The sequence below is a fragment of the Candida metapsilosis genome, assembly GCF_017655625.1.
Source record: "Candida metapsilosis strain BP57 chromosome Unknown scaffold7, whole genome shotgun sequence".
Classification (NCBI taxonomy): domain Eukaryota; kingdom Fungi; phylum Ascomycota; class Pichiomycetes; order Serinales; family Debaryomycetaceae; genus Lodderomyces; species Lodderomyces metapsilosis.
In genome coordinates this window covers 614,348-630,514 of record NW_027138165.1, presented here as the reverse complement: position 1 = coordinate 630,514, position 16,167 = coordinate 614,348, and the positions used below count along the sequence as shown (strand labels likewise).

General features: G+C 37.3%; 7 protein-coding genes across 7 annotated transcripts; 5 read left to right on the top strand and 2 right to left on the bottom strand. All coding sequences in view use genetic code 12, as the record gives it.

The window, feature by feature from the left end:
* Nucleotides 1–25: 25 nt before the first annotated feature.
* On the top strand, nt 26–1,480 carry I9W82_004829 (uncharacterized protein; the record flags this gene model as incomplete). Its single annotated transcript, XM_067693941.1, has 1 exon — nt 26–1,480. One exon carries the CDS (start codon nt 26–28, stop codon nt 1,478–1,480), a length of 1,455 nt encoding a protein of 484 aa, XP_067546312.1.
* Nucleotides 1,481–1,770: 290 nt separating this feature from the next.
* On the top strand, nt 1,771–9,789 carry I9W82_004828 (GPI13; the record flags this gene model as incomplete). The annotated part of the gene is made up of 4 exons (XM_067693940.1): nt 1,771–1,868; nt 1,965–4,666; nt 5,039–7,377; nt 7,561–9,789. The coding sequence occupies 4 exons, from the start codon at nt 1,771–1,773 to the stop codon at nt 9,787–9,789; spliced, it is 7,368 nt and encodes a 2,455-aa protein (XP_067546311.1).
* Nucleotides 9,790–9,799: 10 nt separating this feature from the next.
* Nucleotides 9,800–10,936, bottom strand: I9W82_004827 (uncharacterized protein; the record flags this gene model as incomplete). Its single annotated transcript, XM_067693939.1, has 1 exon — nt 9,800–10,936. The coding sequence occupies one exon, from the start codon at nt 10,934–10,936 to the stop codon at nt 9,800–9,802; it is 1,137 nt and encodes a 378-aa protein (XP_067546310.1).
* A 106-nt stretch (nt 10,937–11,042) lies between these two features.
* Nucleotides 11,043–11,520, top strand: I9W82_004826 (mRNA splicing protein; the record flags this gene model as incomplete). The annotated part of the gene is made up of 5 exons (XM_067693938.1): nt 11,043–11,072; nt 11,141–11,212; nt 11,267–11,341; nt 11,402–11,434; nt 11,503–11,520. The coding sequence occupies 5 exons, from the start codon at nt 11,043–11,045 to the stop codon at nt 11,518–11,520; spliced, it is 228 nt and encodes a 75-aa protein (XP_067546309.1).
* A 75-nt stretch (nt 11,521–11,595) lies between these two features.
* GNA1 (glucosamine 6-phosphate N-acetyltransferase) lies at nt 11,596–12,066 on the bottom strand (the record flags this gene model as incomplete). Its single annotated transcript, XM_067693937.1, has 1 exon — nt 11,596–12,066. One exon carries the CDS (start codon nt 12,064–12,066, stop codon nt 11,596–11,598), a length of 471 nt encoding a protein of 156 aa, XP_067546308.1.
* Nucleotides 12,067–13,026: 960 nt separating this feature from the next.
* On the top strand, nt 13,027–14,175 carry I9W82_004824 (uncharacterized protein; the record flags this gene model as incomplete). The annotated part of the gene is made up of 1 exon (XM_067693936.1): nt 13,027–14,175. The coding sequence occupies one exon, from the start codon at nt 13,027–13,029 to the stop codon at nt 14,173–14,175; it is 1,149 nt and encodes a 382-aa protein (XP_067546307.1).
* Nucleotides 14,176–14,875: 700 nt separating this feature from the next.
* I9W82_004823 (uncharacterized protein) lies at nt 14,876–16,021 on the top strand (the record flags this gene model as incomplete). The annotated part of the gene is made up of 1 exon (XM_067693935.1): nt 14,876–16,021. One exon carries the CDS (start codon nt 14,876–14,878, stop codon nt 16,019–16,021), a length of 1,146 nt encoding a protein of 381 aa, XP_067546306.1.
* Between the last annotated feature and the right edge of the window lie 146 nt (nt 16,022–16,167).

Sequence of the window (16,167 nt, the reverse complement as noted above, 5' to 3'; positions counted from 1 at the left end):
ATCATCACACATTGCTTCATAAAATATGCCACATCCAGGAAGACCGAAAGGTCGCATGAACAAGAAAACCATGCAGCAGGCAGCATTGGCAAGACAACAAGCGGCGCAAATGCAAGCAGCACAAGCCAATCGAGCGGCCCAAGAACAACTTCATCACCACCCACACCATCTTCATGGAAGACACGAAGCAAGCAACATCAAAGAAGAAGCAGGCATTCAACTCCATGATGAAGCTGATTTAATAACGTATCGCAACGATGCTCTAATACGGTACATGTCAAATCATGAATATATTGAAAATGTCACTGCTAAGCCTATTCATAGTTCAAAAATTAGCCCACCTTCGCTATATCCCACATTACCTAAACGGAACGCTGATGATTATGCCAATGTTAATCCCGAAGAAATCTATTATGGGGATATAGAGTATATGAAGTATTTTGATGAACAATTGACGAAAAGTTTATCCGTTATGCGACAAGAGGATGACCCTGGATTCGTTCGGTATTTGTTCAATACTGACAATTATCCTTATAAAAGAGCCAAATTTACCGAGTTGGCGAATTTACAACAGGAGTTGAAGGATCGTGAGTCGGTAGATAAGCTCGCACAGGGATACGAACTGATTTTGCAAGAGTGTAGAGAAAAGTTTCATCAAGAGTACAAGTTTCAAGCTAGTACTAAGGTGTATTCTATTCCTGTGCGAAAATTGACTTCTGATGTGAAAGTGCAGCGAGCTCCTGATGATTATAATCCAAAAGATTTCGATCCTGTGGGTGTACCTAATGAGCCATCACCATCGCCGGCGAAAGAGGTTGTTGTTTCAAATGCCGGAGAGAAGGGTAATGGTGAGCAAGGAGAAGCTCCTTCTGCCATTGATGATAATGGTTTCAATTCAAATGATATTGACTTGGATCTTGATACTAATGCCGATGATATGTTTCAATTTGTTGATGAAGGTAATGAGAATTTTGAAAATATCACGTCTTCGGTAATAAATGGAAGCAATGTCACTTCACAGGCTCAGAAACGACAAGAACATGAAACACATGCAAATGCTTTGGGGCTTCAAGATAATGAGACTGGTAGCACTGGGGAACCTCTAGATGCCATGACTACGGCTGCGCCTAACCAAAACACCGATACGATACGACTGGGCACCAATGGTTTATCTACTGATGAGCCACAAAAGTCGTCACAACAATCGCCAGAAACCCAACAACCAATGGACCAAAACAACAACCAGAATGCTAATCAACCTAACGATGGCGACGATGATGATCAGCTCAATGATGCAATGGTGGCCGAAATCAATGATTTGTTCAATGATGATGACCATGGCATGGACCACCACCTGGGAATAGTCAACGATGATATTGGAGATCTATATAACTTTGATCAGGGTGATAATGGGGACCTTTTGGGTGGCTCGGAGTTTGAGCAGGATTTTCTTAGTCAGATTAATCAGAGCATGGAGTAGAGAGGTGTGTGTGTATTGCTCAGCGCGTGTGATCTTAGGTTTGTAATAGTATGTAGTTTGTTTACTTTTTGATATTTAGATGTAATTATATGAATATAGATGATTACTAAAGGTAGTCGGTGCTAATTAAGTTGTCGGGTATCACATTTCGGAAAAACACGCGCATCAAGAAAAATTTCATCTGTCAACAATCAAATAAAGGAACCTGTTTTCCTTTCTGTTTTTCTTGACTTCTCCATAACGACATCACAACATCTCTGAATCTCAGGGGTTGACTACATCGCTGACACATGATGGAGGAGATAGATTACGATCTAAAAAAGTTTCGAGCACCTCCACGAACTCCTCAACCTCCCACGCGATCGAAAATACGGCAACAGAAACTCAAGTATGCATTCATTGGATATATCATAGTACTAGTGTTTCTTGCGATTACCCAATTTATCGGTGTTGGATTTTTCACGCGGGGGTTTCTTTTATCAAGAGATGTTCTACCTAATATTGCTACGTGTGATGATGGGACTGGTGATAATGGTGAGAAGAGTTCATGTGTGCTGCCTCGATTTGAGAAAACTGTAATTTTAGTCATTGATGCATTAAGATTCGATTTCGTTATACCAGTTGAAGGATCTACTGAATATTACCATAATAATTTCCCCATCTTGTATGATTTAGCTCAACGTGATAACGGGGTGTTGTTGAAATTTATCGCTGATCCACCAACGACAACTTTGCAGAGATTAAAAGGGTTGACTACGGGGTCGCTTCCTACTATAATTGACGCTGGGTCGAATTTTGATGGTGATGCAATTGATGAAGATAATTGGTTGTTACAGTTGCATAAAATAAACAAGTCTATTGCATTTATGGGTGATGATACTTGGACTGCTTTGTTTAGTGAGTATTTCAACCCAAATTTAAACTTCCCCTATGATTCATTGAATGTGTGGGATCTACATACTGTTGATAATGGAGTTATTGAACATTTGTTTCCATTGATGCAAACTCCTAAAGATTGGGATTTGTTAATTGGTCATTTCTTAGGTGTTGATCACGTTGGTCATCGATATGGACCTAGACATTATTCAATGAAGGATAAATTGGCACAAATGAATGATGTGATTGGCAAAGTAGTTGATAATTTGGACGATGATACGTTGTTGATTGTATTTGGTGATCATGGAATGGATTATACTGGGAACCATGGTGGGGATTCACCAGATGAGTTGGAGAGTACATTGTTCATGTATTCAAAGAAACACAAGTTTTTCAAAAAGGATAAGCAAGAGTATGATGTTACTGATATGGGTGCTGGGTATAGACAAGTTAATCAAATTGATTTGGTGCCCACTATTTCGTTACTTCTTGGACTTCCTATCCCATTCAATAACCTTGGATACCCTATTGATGAAGCTTTTGCAAATGCCAAGGAGGCATTGGTTGCAGGGACTTTGACTATTGAACAAATTAAAAGATTTAGAGACTTGACTCCAAGCTTATCAGAATCGTTGCTTGACCAATATGAGGATTTAATAAATTCCTACAAGACAAGAACCGACGACTTAACATTTATTGAGCAAATGAAACAGTACCAAAATCAATCATTGGAACAATGTAAAACATTATGGGCTAGGTTTGATTTAAGATTTATTGGAATTGGAATCGCCGTTTTATTCTTATCGTTAACGTTTATGATAACTTATGCTAGATCAATCCCAGCAGTGAGGGTGCTGACGCTATCTTTTGAATTTATCGGCTCAGTTGTCGCAATGTCAATAATTGGAGTTGTTCTCAGTTTTTCCGTTTACATTGTCCTAAAGCCAGGTGATTTCACTTTAAAAATTTGTCTCTGTATTGGTGCGGTATTGGGTATGGTTGTTGGATTTTGGGCTCCAATTATGGATAGATTTAGTGTTGAATTTATATGGCAACAAACGGTGGATTTTTTCCAATTCAATTTCAATAGTTGGTCATTTATGGGAATTATGTTTGTTGCTTTGCATTGCTTGATGTTTGCTTCAAACTCATATGTTGTTTGGGAAGATAAGATGGTGCTGTTTTTCTTGCTTTGTTTTGGTGCTAGTTGTGTTTACGGATTGTTGGTGAAGACAAATTTATCTAAAGAGGTCAAGGTTTTGGGACTTAGTCATGCAATAACATTCCTTGTATTGACTAGAGTTGCGTCTATGATTACTGCATGCAGAGAGGAACAACGCCCCTATTGTGAAGCTAGTTTTACTTCCTCGTGGTGGTCAATTGTTATCCTCCATGCTCTTGCTTACTTACTTCCAGCACTCATCAAGTCCTTTTACCAGCTATCTGATTCATACTATTCAGCAGCTCCTTTGTGGATCGGTACCGCGCTCAAATTTCTTTTATTTATGAATGCCATGTATTGGACATTTGAATACGTTCAGAATAATGAGTTTTTCAATACTGCTCGATTCGCCATTGGTGAACCTTTGTTAAAATCATTGAAACTAGCAATTGCAAGACTTGTTTTGTTTATTGCATTGGTGTTGGCAAACTTTAGTTGGTCTCGGGGCCCACTCTGTGTTAAATTAGAGTTGGTGGAAACTAAAAAGGAAGATGACAGTCTGAGTGATTCGGATGATATGACTAGTCATCGGTCAGCATCCATATTGGGTTATGGTAATGTTTATGGATCATCTTACTTCTTATTAGTGTTGAACTTAACTGTGGCGGTAATGTTGACAACAAAACCAATTGGTGCCATATCCATCAGCATATTAATCATACAGATACTATCCTTCCTTGAAATCATTGACGTCTTGGGATTAAGAAGAAACTTGGTGTCGCCAATTGTGTTTGGTTTATTAGGATATCAACATTTCTTCAGTACTGGTCACCAAGCAACTATACCGTCGATTCAATGGGAGTTGGGATTCATGACAACTGAGACAATCATGTTTCCATTCACTCATTTAAACATTATCTTAAATACATTTGGCTCATTTTTCTTGGTGGCTTTGGCAGTGCCATTGATTACCATTTGGAGAATTGTCCCTTCACCTAAACCAATAACGGTATTGTCACAAATCATCACTAATATAACTACATTAAGCACATATTTCTTATTTACTGGATTAAGCAGTTCCATATTTGCTGCACATTTTAGACGTCATTTGATGGTTTGGAAGATATTTGCCCCACGGTTCATGTTTAGTGCAATGTTGATTTTGTCGATAAATATTTTTCTGATTGTTATTACGTTGTGGGGGTCAGGCAAGGTGTTGAGGCAGGTAAATAGAATATTTGGTAAATAGTTTACGAACATTGTTGTGCATTTTTTTTATTAGCTAGAGGAACACGGGTGAAGAAGATCTGTAGATCTGTAGATATCAAATCATGCGACCAAAATAATAAGAAAAAAAAAAAAGACATTTGCAATTTCACAGACCATTTTCCACTTTACTTTGATTCACAATTTTAACAAAAGGAGGGGGTAGAATCCACTTGAAATGCTAATAAGGCTAACTAGCAAACCACTTCTACTTACATGGGCGCTATTCTGTATACTTGGATTCTGTGTTTCAGACTTACCCTATAATTCATCATTTACTCCAGATCACATACGATATCTCAAAAATGAAACAAAGCTACTATTTCAACATGGATGGAAGTCATATATGACTTATGGGTTCCCCTACGATGAAGTCCGACCTTTAACCTGTGAGCCATACGGGCCTGATTACAAGGACCACATGAACACAGTAAGAAATGATGCAATGGCGAATATTTCACTGACATTGTTGGATAATATTGATACATTAATAATCATGGAGCAATGGGACGATTTGGAATTTGCACTACGATACCTCAAAGATAATCAAGCTGATTTTTTCAACCAAGATGCCATTGTTCAAGTGTTTGAAACAACAATTCGGTTCTTGGGTGGGTTAATGAGTGCACATTTAATATTGACGGATGTTATTAACAAGGACATTTCGCTACCGCATTCGTATGATAGATTTAACGAAATTACAAGAAACTATGATGGGTTCCTACTAGAGATGGCCTATGATTTAGGTCTTAGGCTTATATCATCGTACAAGACGAAAACAAGCATTCCATTCCCTCGAATTAATTTGAAAACAGGGTTGAAAAAGGTTCCACCTAATTTACAAAAGGATGCATGTACTTCTGGTGTTACAACCCCAGTCTTGGAATTTACTTTACTTTCTCGATTAACAGGCGATTTCCAATTTGAATATTATACGCAACAGTCATTTTGGAAAATATGGTCATCGAAGCTGGCTTTAAACTTAATGCCCATGTCTATTGACCCATTTACCAATCAATGGAAAGATACGATATCTGGAATTGGAGCATCTATTGACTCTTTTTATGAATATGCAGCAAAGTCGGCTATTATTTTTAATGATGATGCAATGTGGTCAGTTTTCCATACTTCTTACAAGGCATTATTAACACATCTGGCACAGATTACTCATGATACCATGATATTCCCCAATCTTGGCACTGAAGATGGTGTTATTTTCAGTGATTGGATAGACTCATTGGGGGCATTTTGGTCGGGATTACAAGTATTAACGGGACATTTATCACACGCCATCAAAACGCATGTAGTGTATTTGAAAATATGGGATTATTTTGATCTGATTCCTGAGAGGTGGATTTATGCTCACAGTAATAGAAACAAGAGGAAGAAGTACAAAGCTGACGACTCGATTGCGCTAGAATGGTATCCTTTAAGACCAGAGTTTGTTGAAAGTACATATTACTTGTACCGTGCCACTAAAGATCCAATGTATCTACATATTGGAGAGCGGATTCTCGATTTATTCCAAACTAAATTTAAAGCTGAATGTGGATTTAGTGGAATTCAAAATATAAAAACAGGGGAACGACAAAACCGAATGGAGACGTTTGTGTTGGGGGAAACTTTGAAATATTTGTATTTGTTATTTGACGAGGAAAACAGTGTGTTTCTTCACAAATCTGAGTTGATGGGGTCAAAGAACTGGGTGTTTTCAACTGAAGCGCATCCATTATGGTTTCATAAAGGGTTGAAAGGTGGCGCAGACTCGCAATTCAATGCTTATGCTGCTAATGTGATTCTTAGTGATATCACTGACGAACAATTTACCCCCGCGATACTTCGAAATACCACAGTTCGAAAACCCGTCGTATATGATATCCCTGGACATGATTCCATACCACATGTTGGAAAGAGGGACCCGTTTGGTGATCGATTTGATGCATGTGAATTAAACCCATTGGCGAAATCAGCCAATGGCTTTCTTGAGTCGAGTTACTACAATTGGCTGAATTTGTTTGGTGCTGATTTTGTATATTCGAAATCACTTGTCAAACCACTGTATGCTAACAGGACTAATTTAGATGGTAGCTATATCGAATTGAGTCGACCATTCTTTGATAAATATACCATGTTTGATACAGAATTGATGTCGCGGAGAATGCCATCAACGTCTAGCTATGAAGTATTTTGGGGTGACGTACAAAATTGTGGCTTTGCAGAGGTGTCAGAGTTGACATTTGTTAGCCAAAACACAACTGAATCAATTATATTACCTGGAGATTTATGGATCCCAGTTTTACTGGGACTTCGAATTGTGGTTGAAGAGATAACATTAGGATCAATCGATTCAAGAAACGTTGTAGTTACAAAAGAGCATATACAACGAGTTCAAGGTGACGTTTCTGATGAGAGTGCATTGAAATTGACAGCTGATACGATATTGCGTATTCGCAGAGTTAATGGTGTTGAGGTGAAACCGGGTGCTATTGCTTGGACCTTGCCGTTCCAACCTAGTCCTCAGGATAAAGGCGAAATTGGAATAACTAAGGAAGGACGTATTGTTATACAGGGCAAAGTGGTGGAGAACTTAATTGTATGGTATGGCTAAAAGCTTTTTACTATTACACATTATTTATATGGGTGCTGTTTAGGGTAGGCTTTTGTATAGACTTATTTATTGAATTATAATAGTTGGATATAGAGTCGCACCAAATAGTCAAAGAAAATTCTGTAAATTGAATTAAAATCGTTTATAACCTAGGGCAACATCCGTCAGCTACCAAGAATGAGCTACGATCCAATTCACGACACATATACCTCAGCAAAGCCAAAAGAGCCACAACTGCTGCCTCCAAACACTGTACAGAAAAGACACGATCCATTATCTATTTCGAGTCTAGTTTCCGAAGATGAAACTTCATCCAAGGATATAGTCGCGACATCTGCTACCACTGTCATCAGTACTCCCTCACGCTTACGCAATGCTCGTAAGATCCTGGCTATATCAAATTTAATTGATGCCGAGGTTGAAAATGATGGTGATGATGATTATGATGATACTGATGTCAACTCGACGATTTTGGGCGATGATGAGGATTACGCTGCAGGTTCTGCGTCAGCCCACAAGGGTAAAAAGAAGCAGCAGCAGCAGCAGCAGCATCAGTCATCGTCATCATCCTCCTCTTCCAAGAAAAAGAAGAAAAGTAATATTGCCAATTCCAAGCTTTCTTTAAAAAAGAGTGATGGAGAACCTTTTTGGCGTAGAGATATTCAGTATGATATGTTGACTGCCCTATTCGATGATGAAACTGCCTGTTTTACAAATGTGTACCCTGAACTGAACTTGCCTGGTGCTAACAATAGCCCCAAAGTGACATTTGCCGAATTGTATATCAGAACATTGGCTGAATCAAACAAGAGTTCCAAGGTTTTAAAAGAGAAGTTGCTTCGGGATTTTGATCTAGGTAAAGCGGTTTCAAAAGTATGTGTGTTGGTTAATGCCGGACGAATGAATACAACGATAAACTTTGTTCATGACATGAAATCTACATTGAGGACATACCATTCAATACCTTGTTTGCAAACGGGACCTCAAGGTGGTACTGTTAGACAATTACAAGATACTCCCCGTTTGAAATCGATAATCAAAGCAGTCAATGAAGGTCAAGAGCAAAAGGTAACTAGTCTTGAACAATTGGTCAAGTCGCCTCCAGCAACCAAGCCAAATACTGATATTGTTCAACTATTATTCCTACTTAGTGACGCCAATAATGGAATACCATTCATCAAAGACCCCGACTTTCATTTGTTGGACTTGTTTGTGAATACAAAAGTGACACCTCAAAGTAGAGCTAGGATATTATTATGGTTGTTTTACACATTTTTGGAGACAGACTTCACCCCTCAACAATTGTCACAAAACCCATTTGGAGGAGCAAACGTACCTGAAGAAGAACCAATACCAGAATCATCAACCGAAGAATACGATGTTGATCCTCAATATGAACTCGATTATGCTGCTGAAATGCTTAAAGCTAGGAAGCTTTATTTGAGTGAGGATCATACACATGATGGAGCCCATGTTTCGCAACGTACTCAAGATACTCGTGCTGGAGCTGTCCCTTCTTCTAGTGCCACACATGCGCCAAAGGCAAGTTCAAAGAAAAGAGAAGCTAAAAATGAAGAAATCCCAGGTGATAATGAAGAGAGTAGAGAGAAGAAGGCGGGCAAATTGAATCCACCCAAAAAGAAACAAAAGAAAGCAAGTCCTGAAACTTCAACACCACTATCGAAAAGTATTATTAGTTTGAGTATGGGGTCATTGCAAAGAGGAAACTCGGGTGTGGAGCGCGTTGTACAAGCAGATGATGATGAAGAAGAAGAAGAGAGACACATATCTCCCGGTGCAAACATCAATTTCCCTATTAAAGGTATCGATAGCTCAACAAAGAGACTCAAACTGCAACTGATGACGCCACAGCCCGACTTTGAAGAATCGATAGAATTCAAATGTGATTTATTAGAAGCCACAAATCCTTTAGTTCAAGAAGTTCGGACTTCCTCCAAAGCAAGTACAGCGTCCTTCAATAAGAAAATCACCATTTTAGGTAATTGGCTTTATCGTTATTTTAAATACAAGAAATCAATAGCGAACAAATTTGTTGCTTTAGAATGGGAAGATATTCGTCATGATTTAGTCACTGGTATTGAAACATATCTTTATGAGACTTTTGGTAAGTCTTTAACGACAACAAAATTGATGAATGAAATCGATGAAGAAGAAGTTGAGAAAAGTATTGATGGGATTGGCAATGCTGATGATGTGGTGTTCAATTACATTTCAGTGGGTGATTATGATAAAGCGAATGAAAAGAAATCATTTCTTTTACATTTGACTACGTTTGCTAATGATTATTTTATTAAAAAAGTGGAAGCAAAGATAAACCACAATGAATTGAAAAGTAATATTACATTTGATCTTGAGAATGAAACTATGACTATATAAAGTACAATGTTTATAGTTTGAATATATTACCGAGGAAAATTTCCAATGAATTGATGACTCCATATTTTGGAATAAGTGACGTGAATAATGAACCAGCATTTTTCAAAACAGCATTACCATTGAAAGTAATGTACAATTGTATATCTGATTGGCATGAACCTGTGAGATGGTCATTGTTCACTATACTCCAATGCAAGCGTAATTTGTATTTGCTTTCTACAGTCAAGTCAATATACTCAACCAGCTTGAGATTGGCATAAAGCTGTTTGTAGTCCGATACTTTATCTGGTATATCCCTCAATCGCTCATTGTCAACCATTGACCTGTATGTAGTAATCAACTGATGCCAAGTTTTCATCCTCTTTTGAATCAATTTCGTTAATGAATTCAATCCATACATTACACAATTAATTTTCCCATTTGGTATGTAATCCGAAAGTAACGCTCGTGTAAATGATGATGACAACATTTGCAAAGTTTTCAAATTCGTCATGACAAGTATTTGATATACTGAATCGTTCAATGCATTGATTTCCAATTTCAACGTTAGATTGAGTACGAGCGGTGACAATATTGTAAATTGAAAGACTCGCACAAGTCTATCATCAATATATTCATTGTGAGTTTTCAATTTATCAATATCTAAGAATGGAATAAACCGTTTGGCTGATGATAAACGTGAATCCCAATTTGGTGATGGTAGTACATTTAAATGTTGTGATATATAATTTGATTGTTGTTGGTTTCTAGCTTGTAGATTCTTGTAGAATTCCACTTCACTTCTTTCAAGCAATTGATCTAGTTTGGCCCTGTCGGTTCTTTCTTCTTGCAGTTTCATCAATTGTTGTAGTCGTGTTTGTAACGCTTCGATTCTGTTCAACTTCTCGGCTTTGGTTTGCAACAACTTTCGTTTCTCTTCAATCAATTCCTGTTTGAGCCTTGTCTGGGCATCTTGAGCTTTGGTGTTTTGTCCAGTTGGATGAGCTAGTTCTGGTGACGTTCCTAATGTTGATGATGTTGGCTGTTGTTGCTCTTTTGCTGGCGTATCAAACACCAGTCCCAAATTCAGATCCAAACGCGGACTTGTTGCTGTTGTTTCTCTCGACCCATTGTCGAAGTTATGCATTTTGCGATCTATATCTGTCATATTATCTGCTCGTCCATTTGATAGTTTTCCATCTGTTGTGGGTTTTAAAGTCAATTTTTCTCTCTTGCAAAAAGAACATCAATTCAAATCACATCTTCTACATAGAATGCCAGTCACGGAGCCTGAACTCAAAGCAGTATGTAATTGAATCAGCTAATACCACTTGTTCCTACGACATAACTTACTAACTATGTGTTATTTTAGTACTTGGATAAGAAAGTTTTAGTTCAACTAAATGGATCTAGAAAAGTCATTGGAATATTACGAGGTTACGATGTATGTATCAATAGGAATGAGAACCATAGAGTGACTACTAACTGTGAACATTAGATATTTCTAAATGTAACAATATCAGATGCTTTGGAAGAAAAGATAGATGGTGAGAAATTGAACTTGGGTATAACGGTATGTATGCAACATGAGGGCAAAATTTGCTATCAGTTTTACTAACAATCATACTATTAGGTTATTAGAGGTAACTCAATCGTGTCATTAGAGGTATGTAATATCTTTTTTTTTTTTCATCCAGAATTCAAATTGCTGACTTCATACTAACCACCATTTAGGCATTGGATAAGATATGATTCTTTCAGTCTTGTAATTGTTATAATATATACGATAATATAGTCTATTTGTGATGTAGCTTCTTCCCTCGTCATTTAAAATCGCTGCACCATCTCTATTCCATCATTCTTGTATCCACATTTTTCATAAAATCCAACATTCTTTGGCGAACAATCCAATATCACTTTATAACAACCATTCTTTTGAGCTAATAAACTCAAGGATCGAACAAGAAAATTACCCAACTTTTTCCCCTGTTCACTAGTTGCAACTGATATATCTTCAATATGACCAACTTTTCCACATTCATGGATAAGTTTTGACTCTATAAGTAGCATTCCAGTAGCAACAATCGTTCCAGCAGCGTTTACAATGACATGTGGTTGATAGATTTCGGGGTTTTTGGACCAAGTGGTGAATAAGTTGTTAAATTGTTCTTGACTTATGGTGCCTACTGTTGTTAGCACTTGTAAAGTTTCAATGTAGTGGTTGGAATAATCAGTTGATTTCAATTTTCGAAATGAATAGCCTTCTGGTAATTGCATTTTGCTTTCTTCTTGGGTCATGTTGGTAAGTATGCTAGTGACGTGGTGAGAGTATAGTGGATACAAGGAAGGCTAATGAATGTCGATACGTTCTTCGATGTTTGAAGACGATGATTTAATGTTGACATTGAAGAAATCAAAACAAAAAGCTGTGCGGTGTCGTAAATAAATATTATGCGACATTGAATTAATGACACTGATTGATTAAAAGCTTTCAATCAGTGTCTTACAAATTTCATGTCACAAGTTTAGAGGCTACATAACTTCCTGTTGTTACATTCTTATAATCGCCTAAGCCCTAAGAAAAAGATTTATAAATTAGATCTAGTCGTCATAAACTTCTTTTTGTTGCATGGTATTTGATAAAGAATTGATACACTTGATTCAATTTTTTGCATCAATTTTGCACTTAAAAATATCAGCCGTGCCAAATATTCCAAACTTTAAAAGAATTAACTTTGTAAAATTAGCTCTTTAAGCAAATACGATCAATATATTGGCCTCTTTACATAGTACCATGGGATTATCATGGTTCAGAAAAATCATGTAATACAACTTATTGTATTACTCATTTACAAGTTCCGTAAGCACCTTCCACAACACAAAAGAAGTTCGTGGAAAACTAAAAATAGATAAAGTTGATCACGTGAATTGCTCGGAGTTATGATTGCTCTTTCAGATGTGTCATTCGTCACTAATGGCAGTCTATGTCCCGTGCAAATACAATAAGCATCGCCCTCTTCTTCCCCCAGCAAACGTATCTACTCTCACAGAGAGGACGAAGACGATTCGTGCTCAACAACGGATATTCATTCTCCTTGCTGTGGCGACTAAAAGATCGGAACGGCAAACTTTTCTTTTAAATTTTTTATTGTTCCGCAATGTGCCCCAGTCTTTATATATAAATTTCAAGTTTTTTTGCCATCTCCAAATTACTAATCATTCTTTCATAACTTTTATTTTAACAATTGATACTTAATAATGTCATTACCTCATTCTAAACTCACTTACAAAGCATGGGCTTACAAAAATGGTTCAAGCCCAATTAAAATCGTTGAAGAAACAATCAACTTGGTGAAAAACCCCAATGGGCAAGGCTACATTGCTCCTCCAGGTAAAATCTTGCTCAAGATCAACTATGCATCATTGAACCCTGTTGATTACAAATTATACGAGTTGAAACCATCATTCATTGGTTGGTTCAATCCTAAGCAAGGTTTTGGTCGTGATTTTGCTGGTGAAGTTATTTCAATTGGTCAAGGTACACAAACTAATGTTAAAGTTGGTGATTATGCTGAAGGTATTTATACTCCTTCAATTAAACAAGGATCAGCAGCTGAGTATTTGTTGCTTGATCCGAAAGATTCACCAATTGCTACTAAGCCATCGAACATAGACAGTGCTCAAGCTGCTTCGTTCCCATTGGTTTTGGGAACTGCTATGCAATTGACCTCAAGCGGGGGTATCAAATTAGCTAATAGTAAAGTGTTAGTACTTGGTGCTGGTACTTCAGTTGGTAGATATGTGACTCAATTGGCAAGAAATGGTGGTGCTAAGGAGATTGTCACCACCAATTCATCTAGAACGTCGGAATTGATTCAAAGTTTGGGCTCAACTTCTCAAATTGATTACCACAAACATTCCAACTTGTTACAACCAGTATTGGAAAGTGTTAAAACTAGTGGTCAATTTGATTACATCATTGATTGTTTTGGTGGTGCTGACTTATTCCCTGAAATCGGAACTATTTTAAAAAAAGGTGGTGTGTATAACACAATTGTTGGTGATGCACCAGGGACCGGTTTTGCTGCTCTAGTTGGAGGCATTAAGTCAATTTCAAGAACAGTTGCATCCAAGTTAGGCTTGTTAAATTACATCTATGAGTTAATGTTGTTGGATAATATGAGTGGTTGGATTGATGAAGCTAGAGATATGATTGCTGATGAAAAATTAAAGATTTTCATCGATTCAATTTATCCATTTGATCAATTAAATGAAGCTGTTGAGAAGTTGGAAAGTGGTAAAGCTCAAGGTAAAATTGTATTGGAAGTGTCGAAACCTACTACTAGTGGTGCTGCAAATTCAGAAGCTGGTTCTGTGAATGGATCCAACAACAACCCATTTCAATAAATCTAGGCCTTAGATTAAAGGGAAGTTGTAAATTCCATTGCTTTTGTTTGAACTTTTTATATAGCTTGTTTATATTGTGAACTGTTGTTTGTCGTTAACCAAGGTTTCTTCATTGTAGAAGTGGTTCCATTTTCTCGTAAATTTCTTTCAACGTAACATTTGCTGCAAAAAAAAAACAGAAACAAAAAAAAAAGAAAAAAAAGAAATACGAACAAAATACCTACAAAAGAACAACTAAAGCAAGTTAAGGAACCTGACTGTTTCCAATAAATTTAGCTCAATTTGAAATGCCTTTGTGATTTTAGAAGAGGACGAGTTATCATAACACAGCTTCGAAATACTGCATGGAGCTTAAAAACCTTCCATATGACCAGGAACCAAGGAGGAACTTGACCGAAAAAAGAGGACAAGAGATGAGATGCTCTTTTTATGACACAATCACAGTCACTGGATGAAAGGAAATCAAGAGGCAGTTGTATCAAAAGATTAAACATTGCATATACTTGATGAAAACGGCAGCGGATTTTAGAAAAAGGCGGAGCTTTGTACCTTCATAAACGCCGCGCAAATTTTAGAACAACTTGAAATCACATGTATATCCGTTATACGCCAATATAAAACAATGTAACATCCCAACTTTTATTTCTGAGACCCTTTCACTAACCTTTGTCACTTCTCATAACAAACATAGAAACAAATAATGGCGTTAACTCACCCTACACTTACCTACAAAGCATGGGCATACAAGAACAGCTACAATCCCATTCGACAAGTTGAAGAAACCATCAAATTGGTGAAAAACCCCACAGGTGAAGGCTATATTGCTCCCCATGGCAAAATCTTGGTCAAGATTTTCTATGCGTCATTAAACCCAGTCGATTACAAGACATATGAGTCTAAACCAGCAATCTTGGGATTAATCAATTCAAAACAAGGATTTGGTTGTGATTTTTCCGGTCAAGTAATTTCAGTTGGTCAAGATACGAAAACCAACGTGAAAGCAGGAGATTTTGTTGAAGGACTCTATGCTCCTTGGTTTGATAAGGGGTCATGTGCCGAATACTTGTTGGTTGACCCTAAAAATTCTCCTATTACTACTAAACCAGAAAGTCTTGATTTTATTGAAGCTTCTTCTTTCCCATTGGTTTTGGGAACTGCTATGCAAATGTGTTCCAGAGGCGGAATCCAGTTAGCCAATAGTAAAGTGTTGGTACTTGGTGCTGGTACATCAGTAGGTAGATATGTGACTCAATTGGCAAGAAATGGTCATGCTAAAGAAGTTGTCACTACAAACTCATCTAGAACATCGGAGTTGATTCAAAGTTTGGGCTCAACTTCTCAAATTGATTATAGGAGACATCCCAACTTGTTACAACCAGTATTGGAAAGTGTTAAAGCTACCGGTCAATTCGATTACATTATTGATTGTTGGGGCGGTGCCGATTTATTCCCTGAAATCAATACTATTTTAAGAAAAGGTGGCGTTTACAATTCGATTTGTGGAGATTCACCATATACCAGTGGATTGGACGCATTGTTAGGCTTGTTCAAATCACTTGCAAGAACAGCCGCTTCAAAATTGGGATTATTGAATTACACATATGAAGTCATGTTGTTGGATTTCAATGCTGGTTGGATTGATGATGCTAGAGATATGCTTGCTGATGGTAAAGTGCAGCCTTTTATTGATTCAGTTCATCCGTTTGATCAATTGCATGAAGCAATTGAAAAGTTGGAGAGTGGAACAGCTCAAGGAAAAGTTGTTTTGGAAGTATCCAAGGACAGCATTATTCCCAGCTCAGGGGCTGCATCTACAACAACTTCCAACAGAAACCCATTTAGATAGATAGACCAATTGGATATTATATAGACGCCAAAATAAATCATTAGAAGTAAAAGATAATACTTACTATATGATCTCTCCCGGAGGAGAAATTCTTAATCAGCACTGTACTATTCAATCATATTCGTGAAGTCGTTTATTCGTCTAAC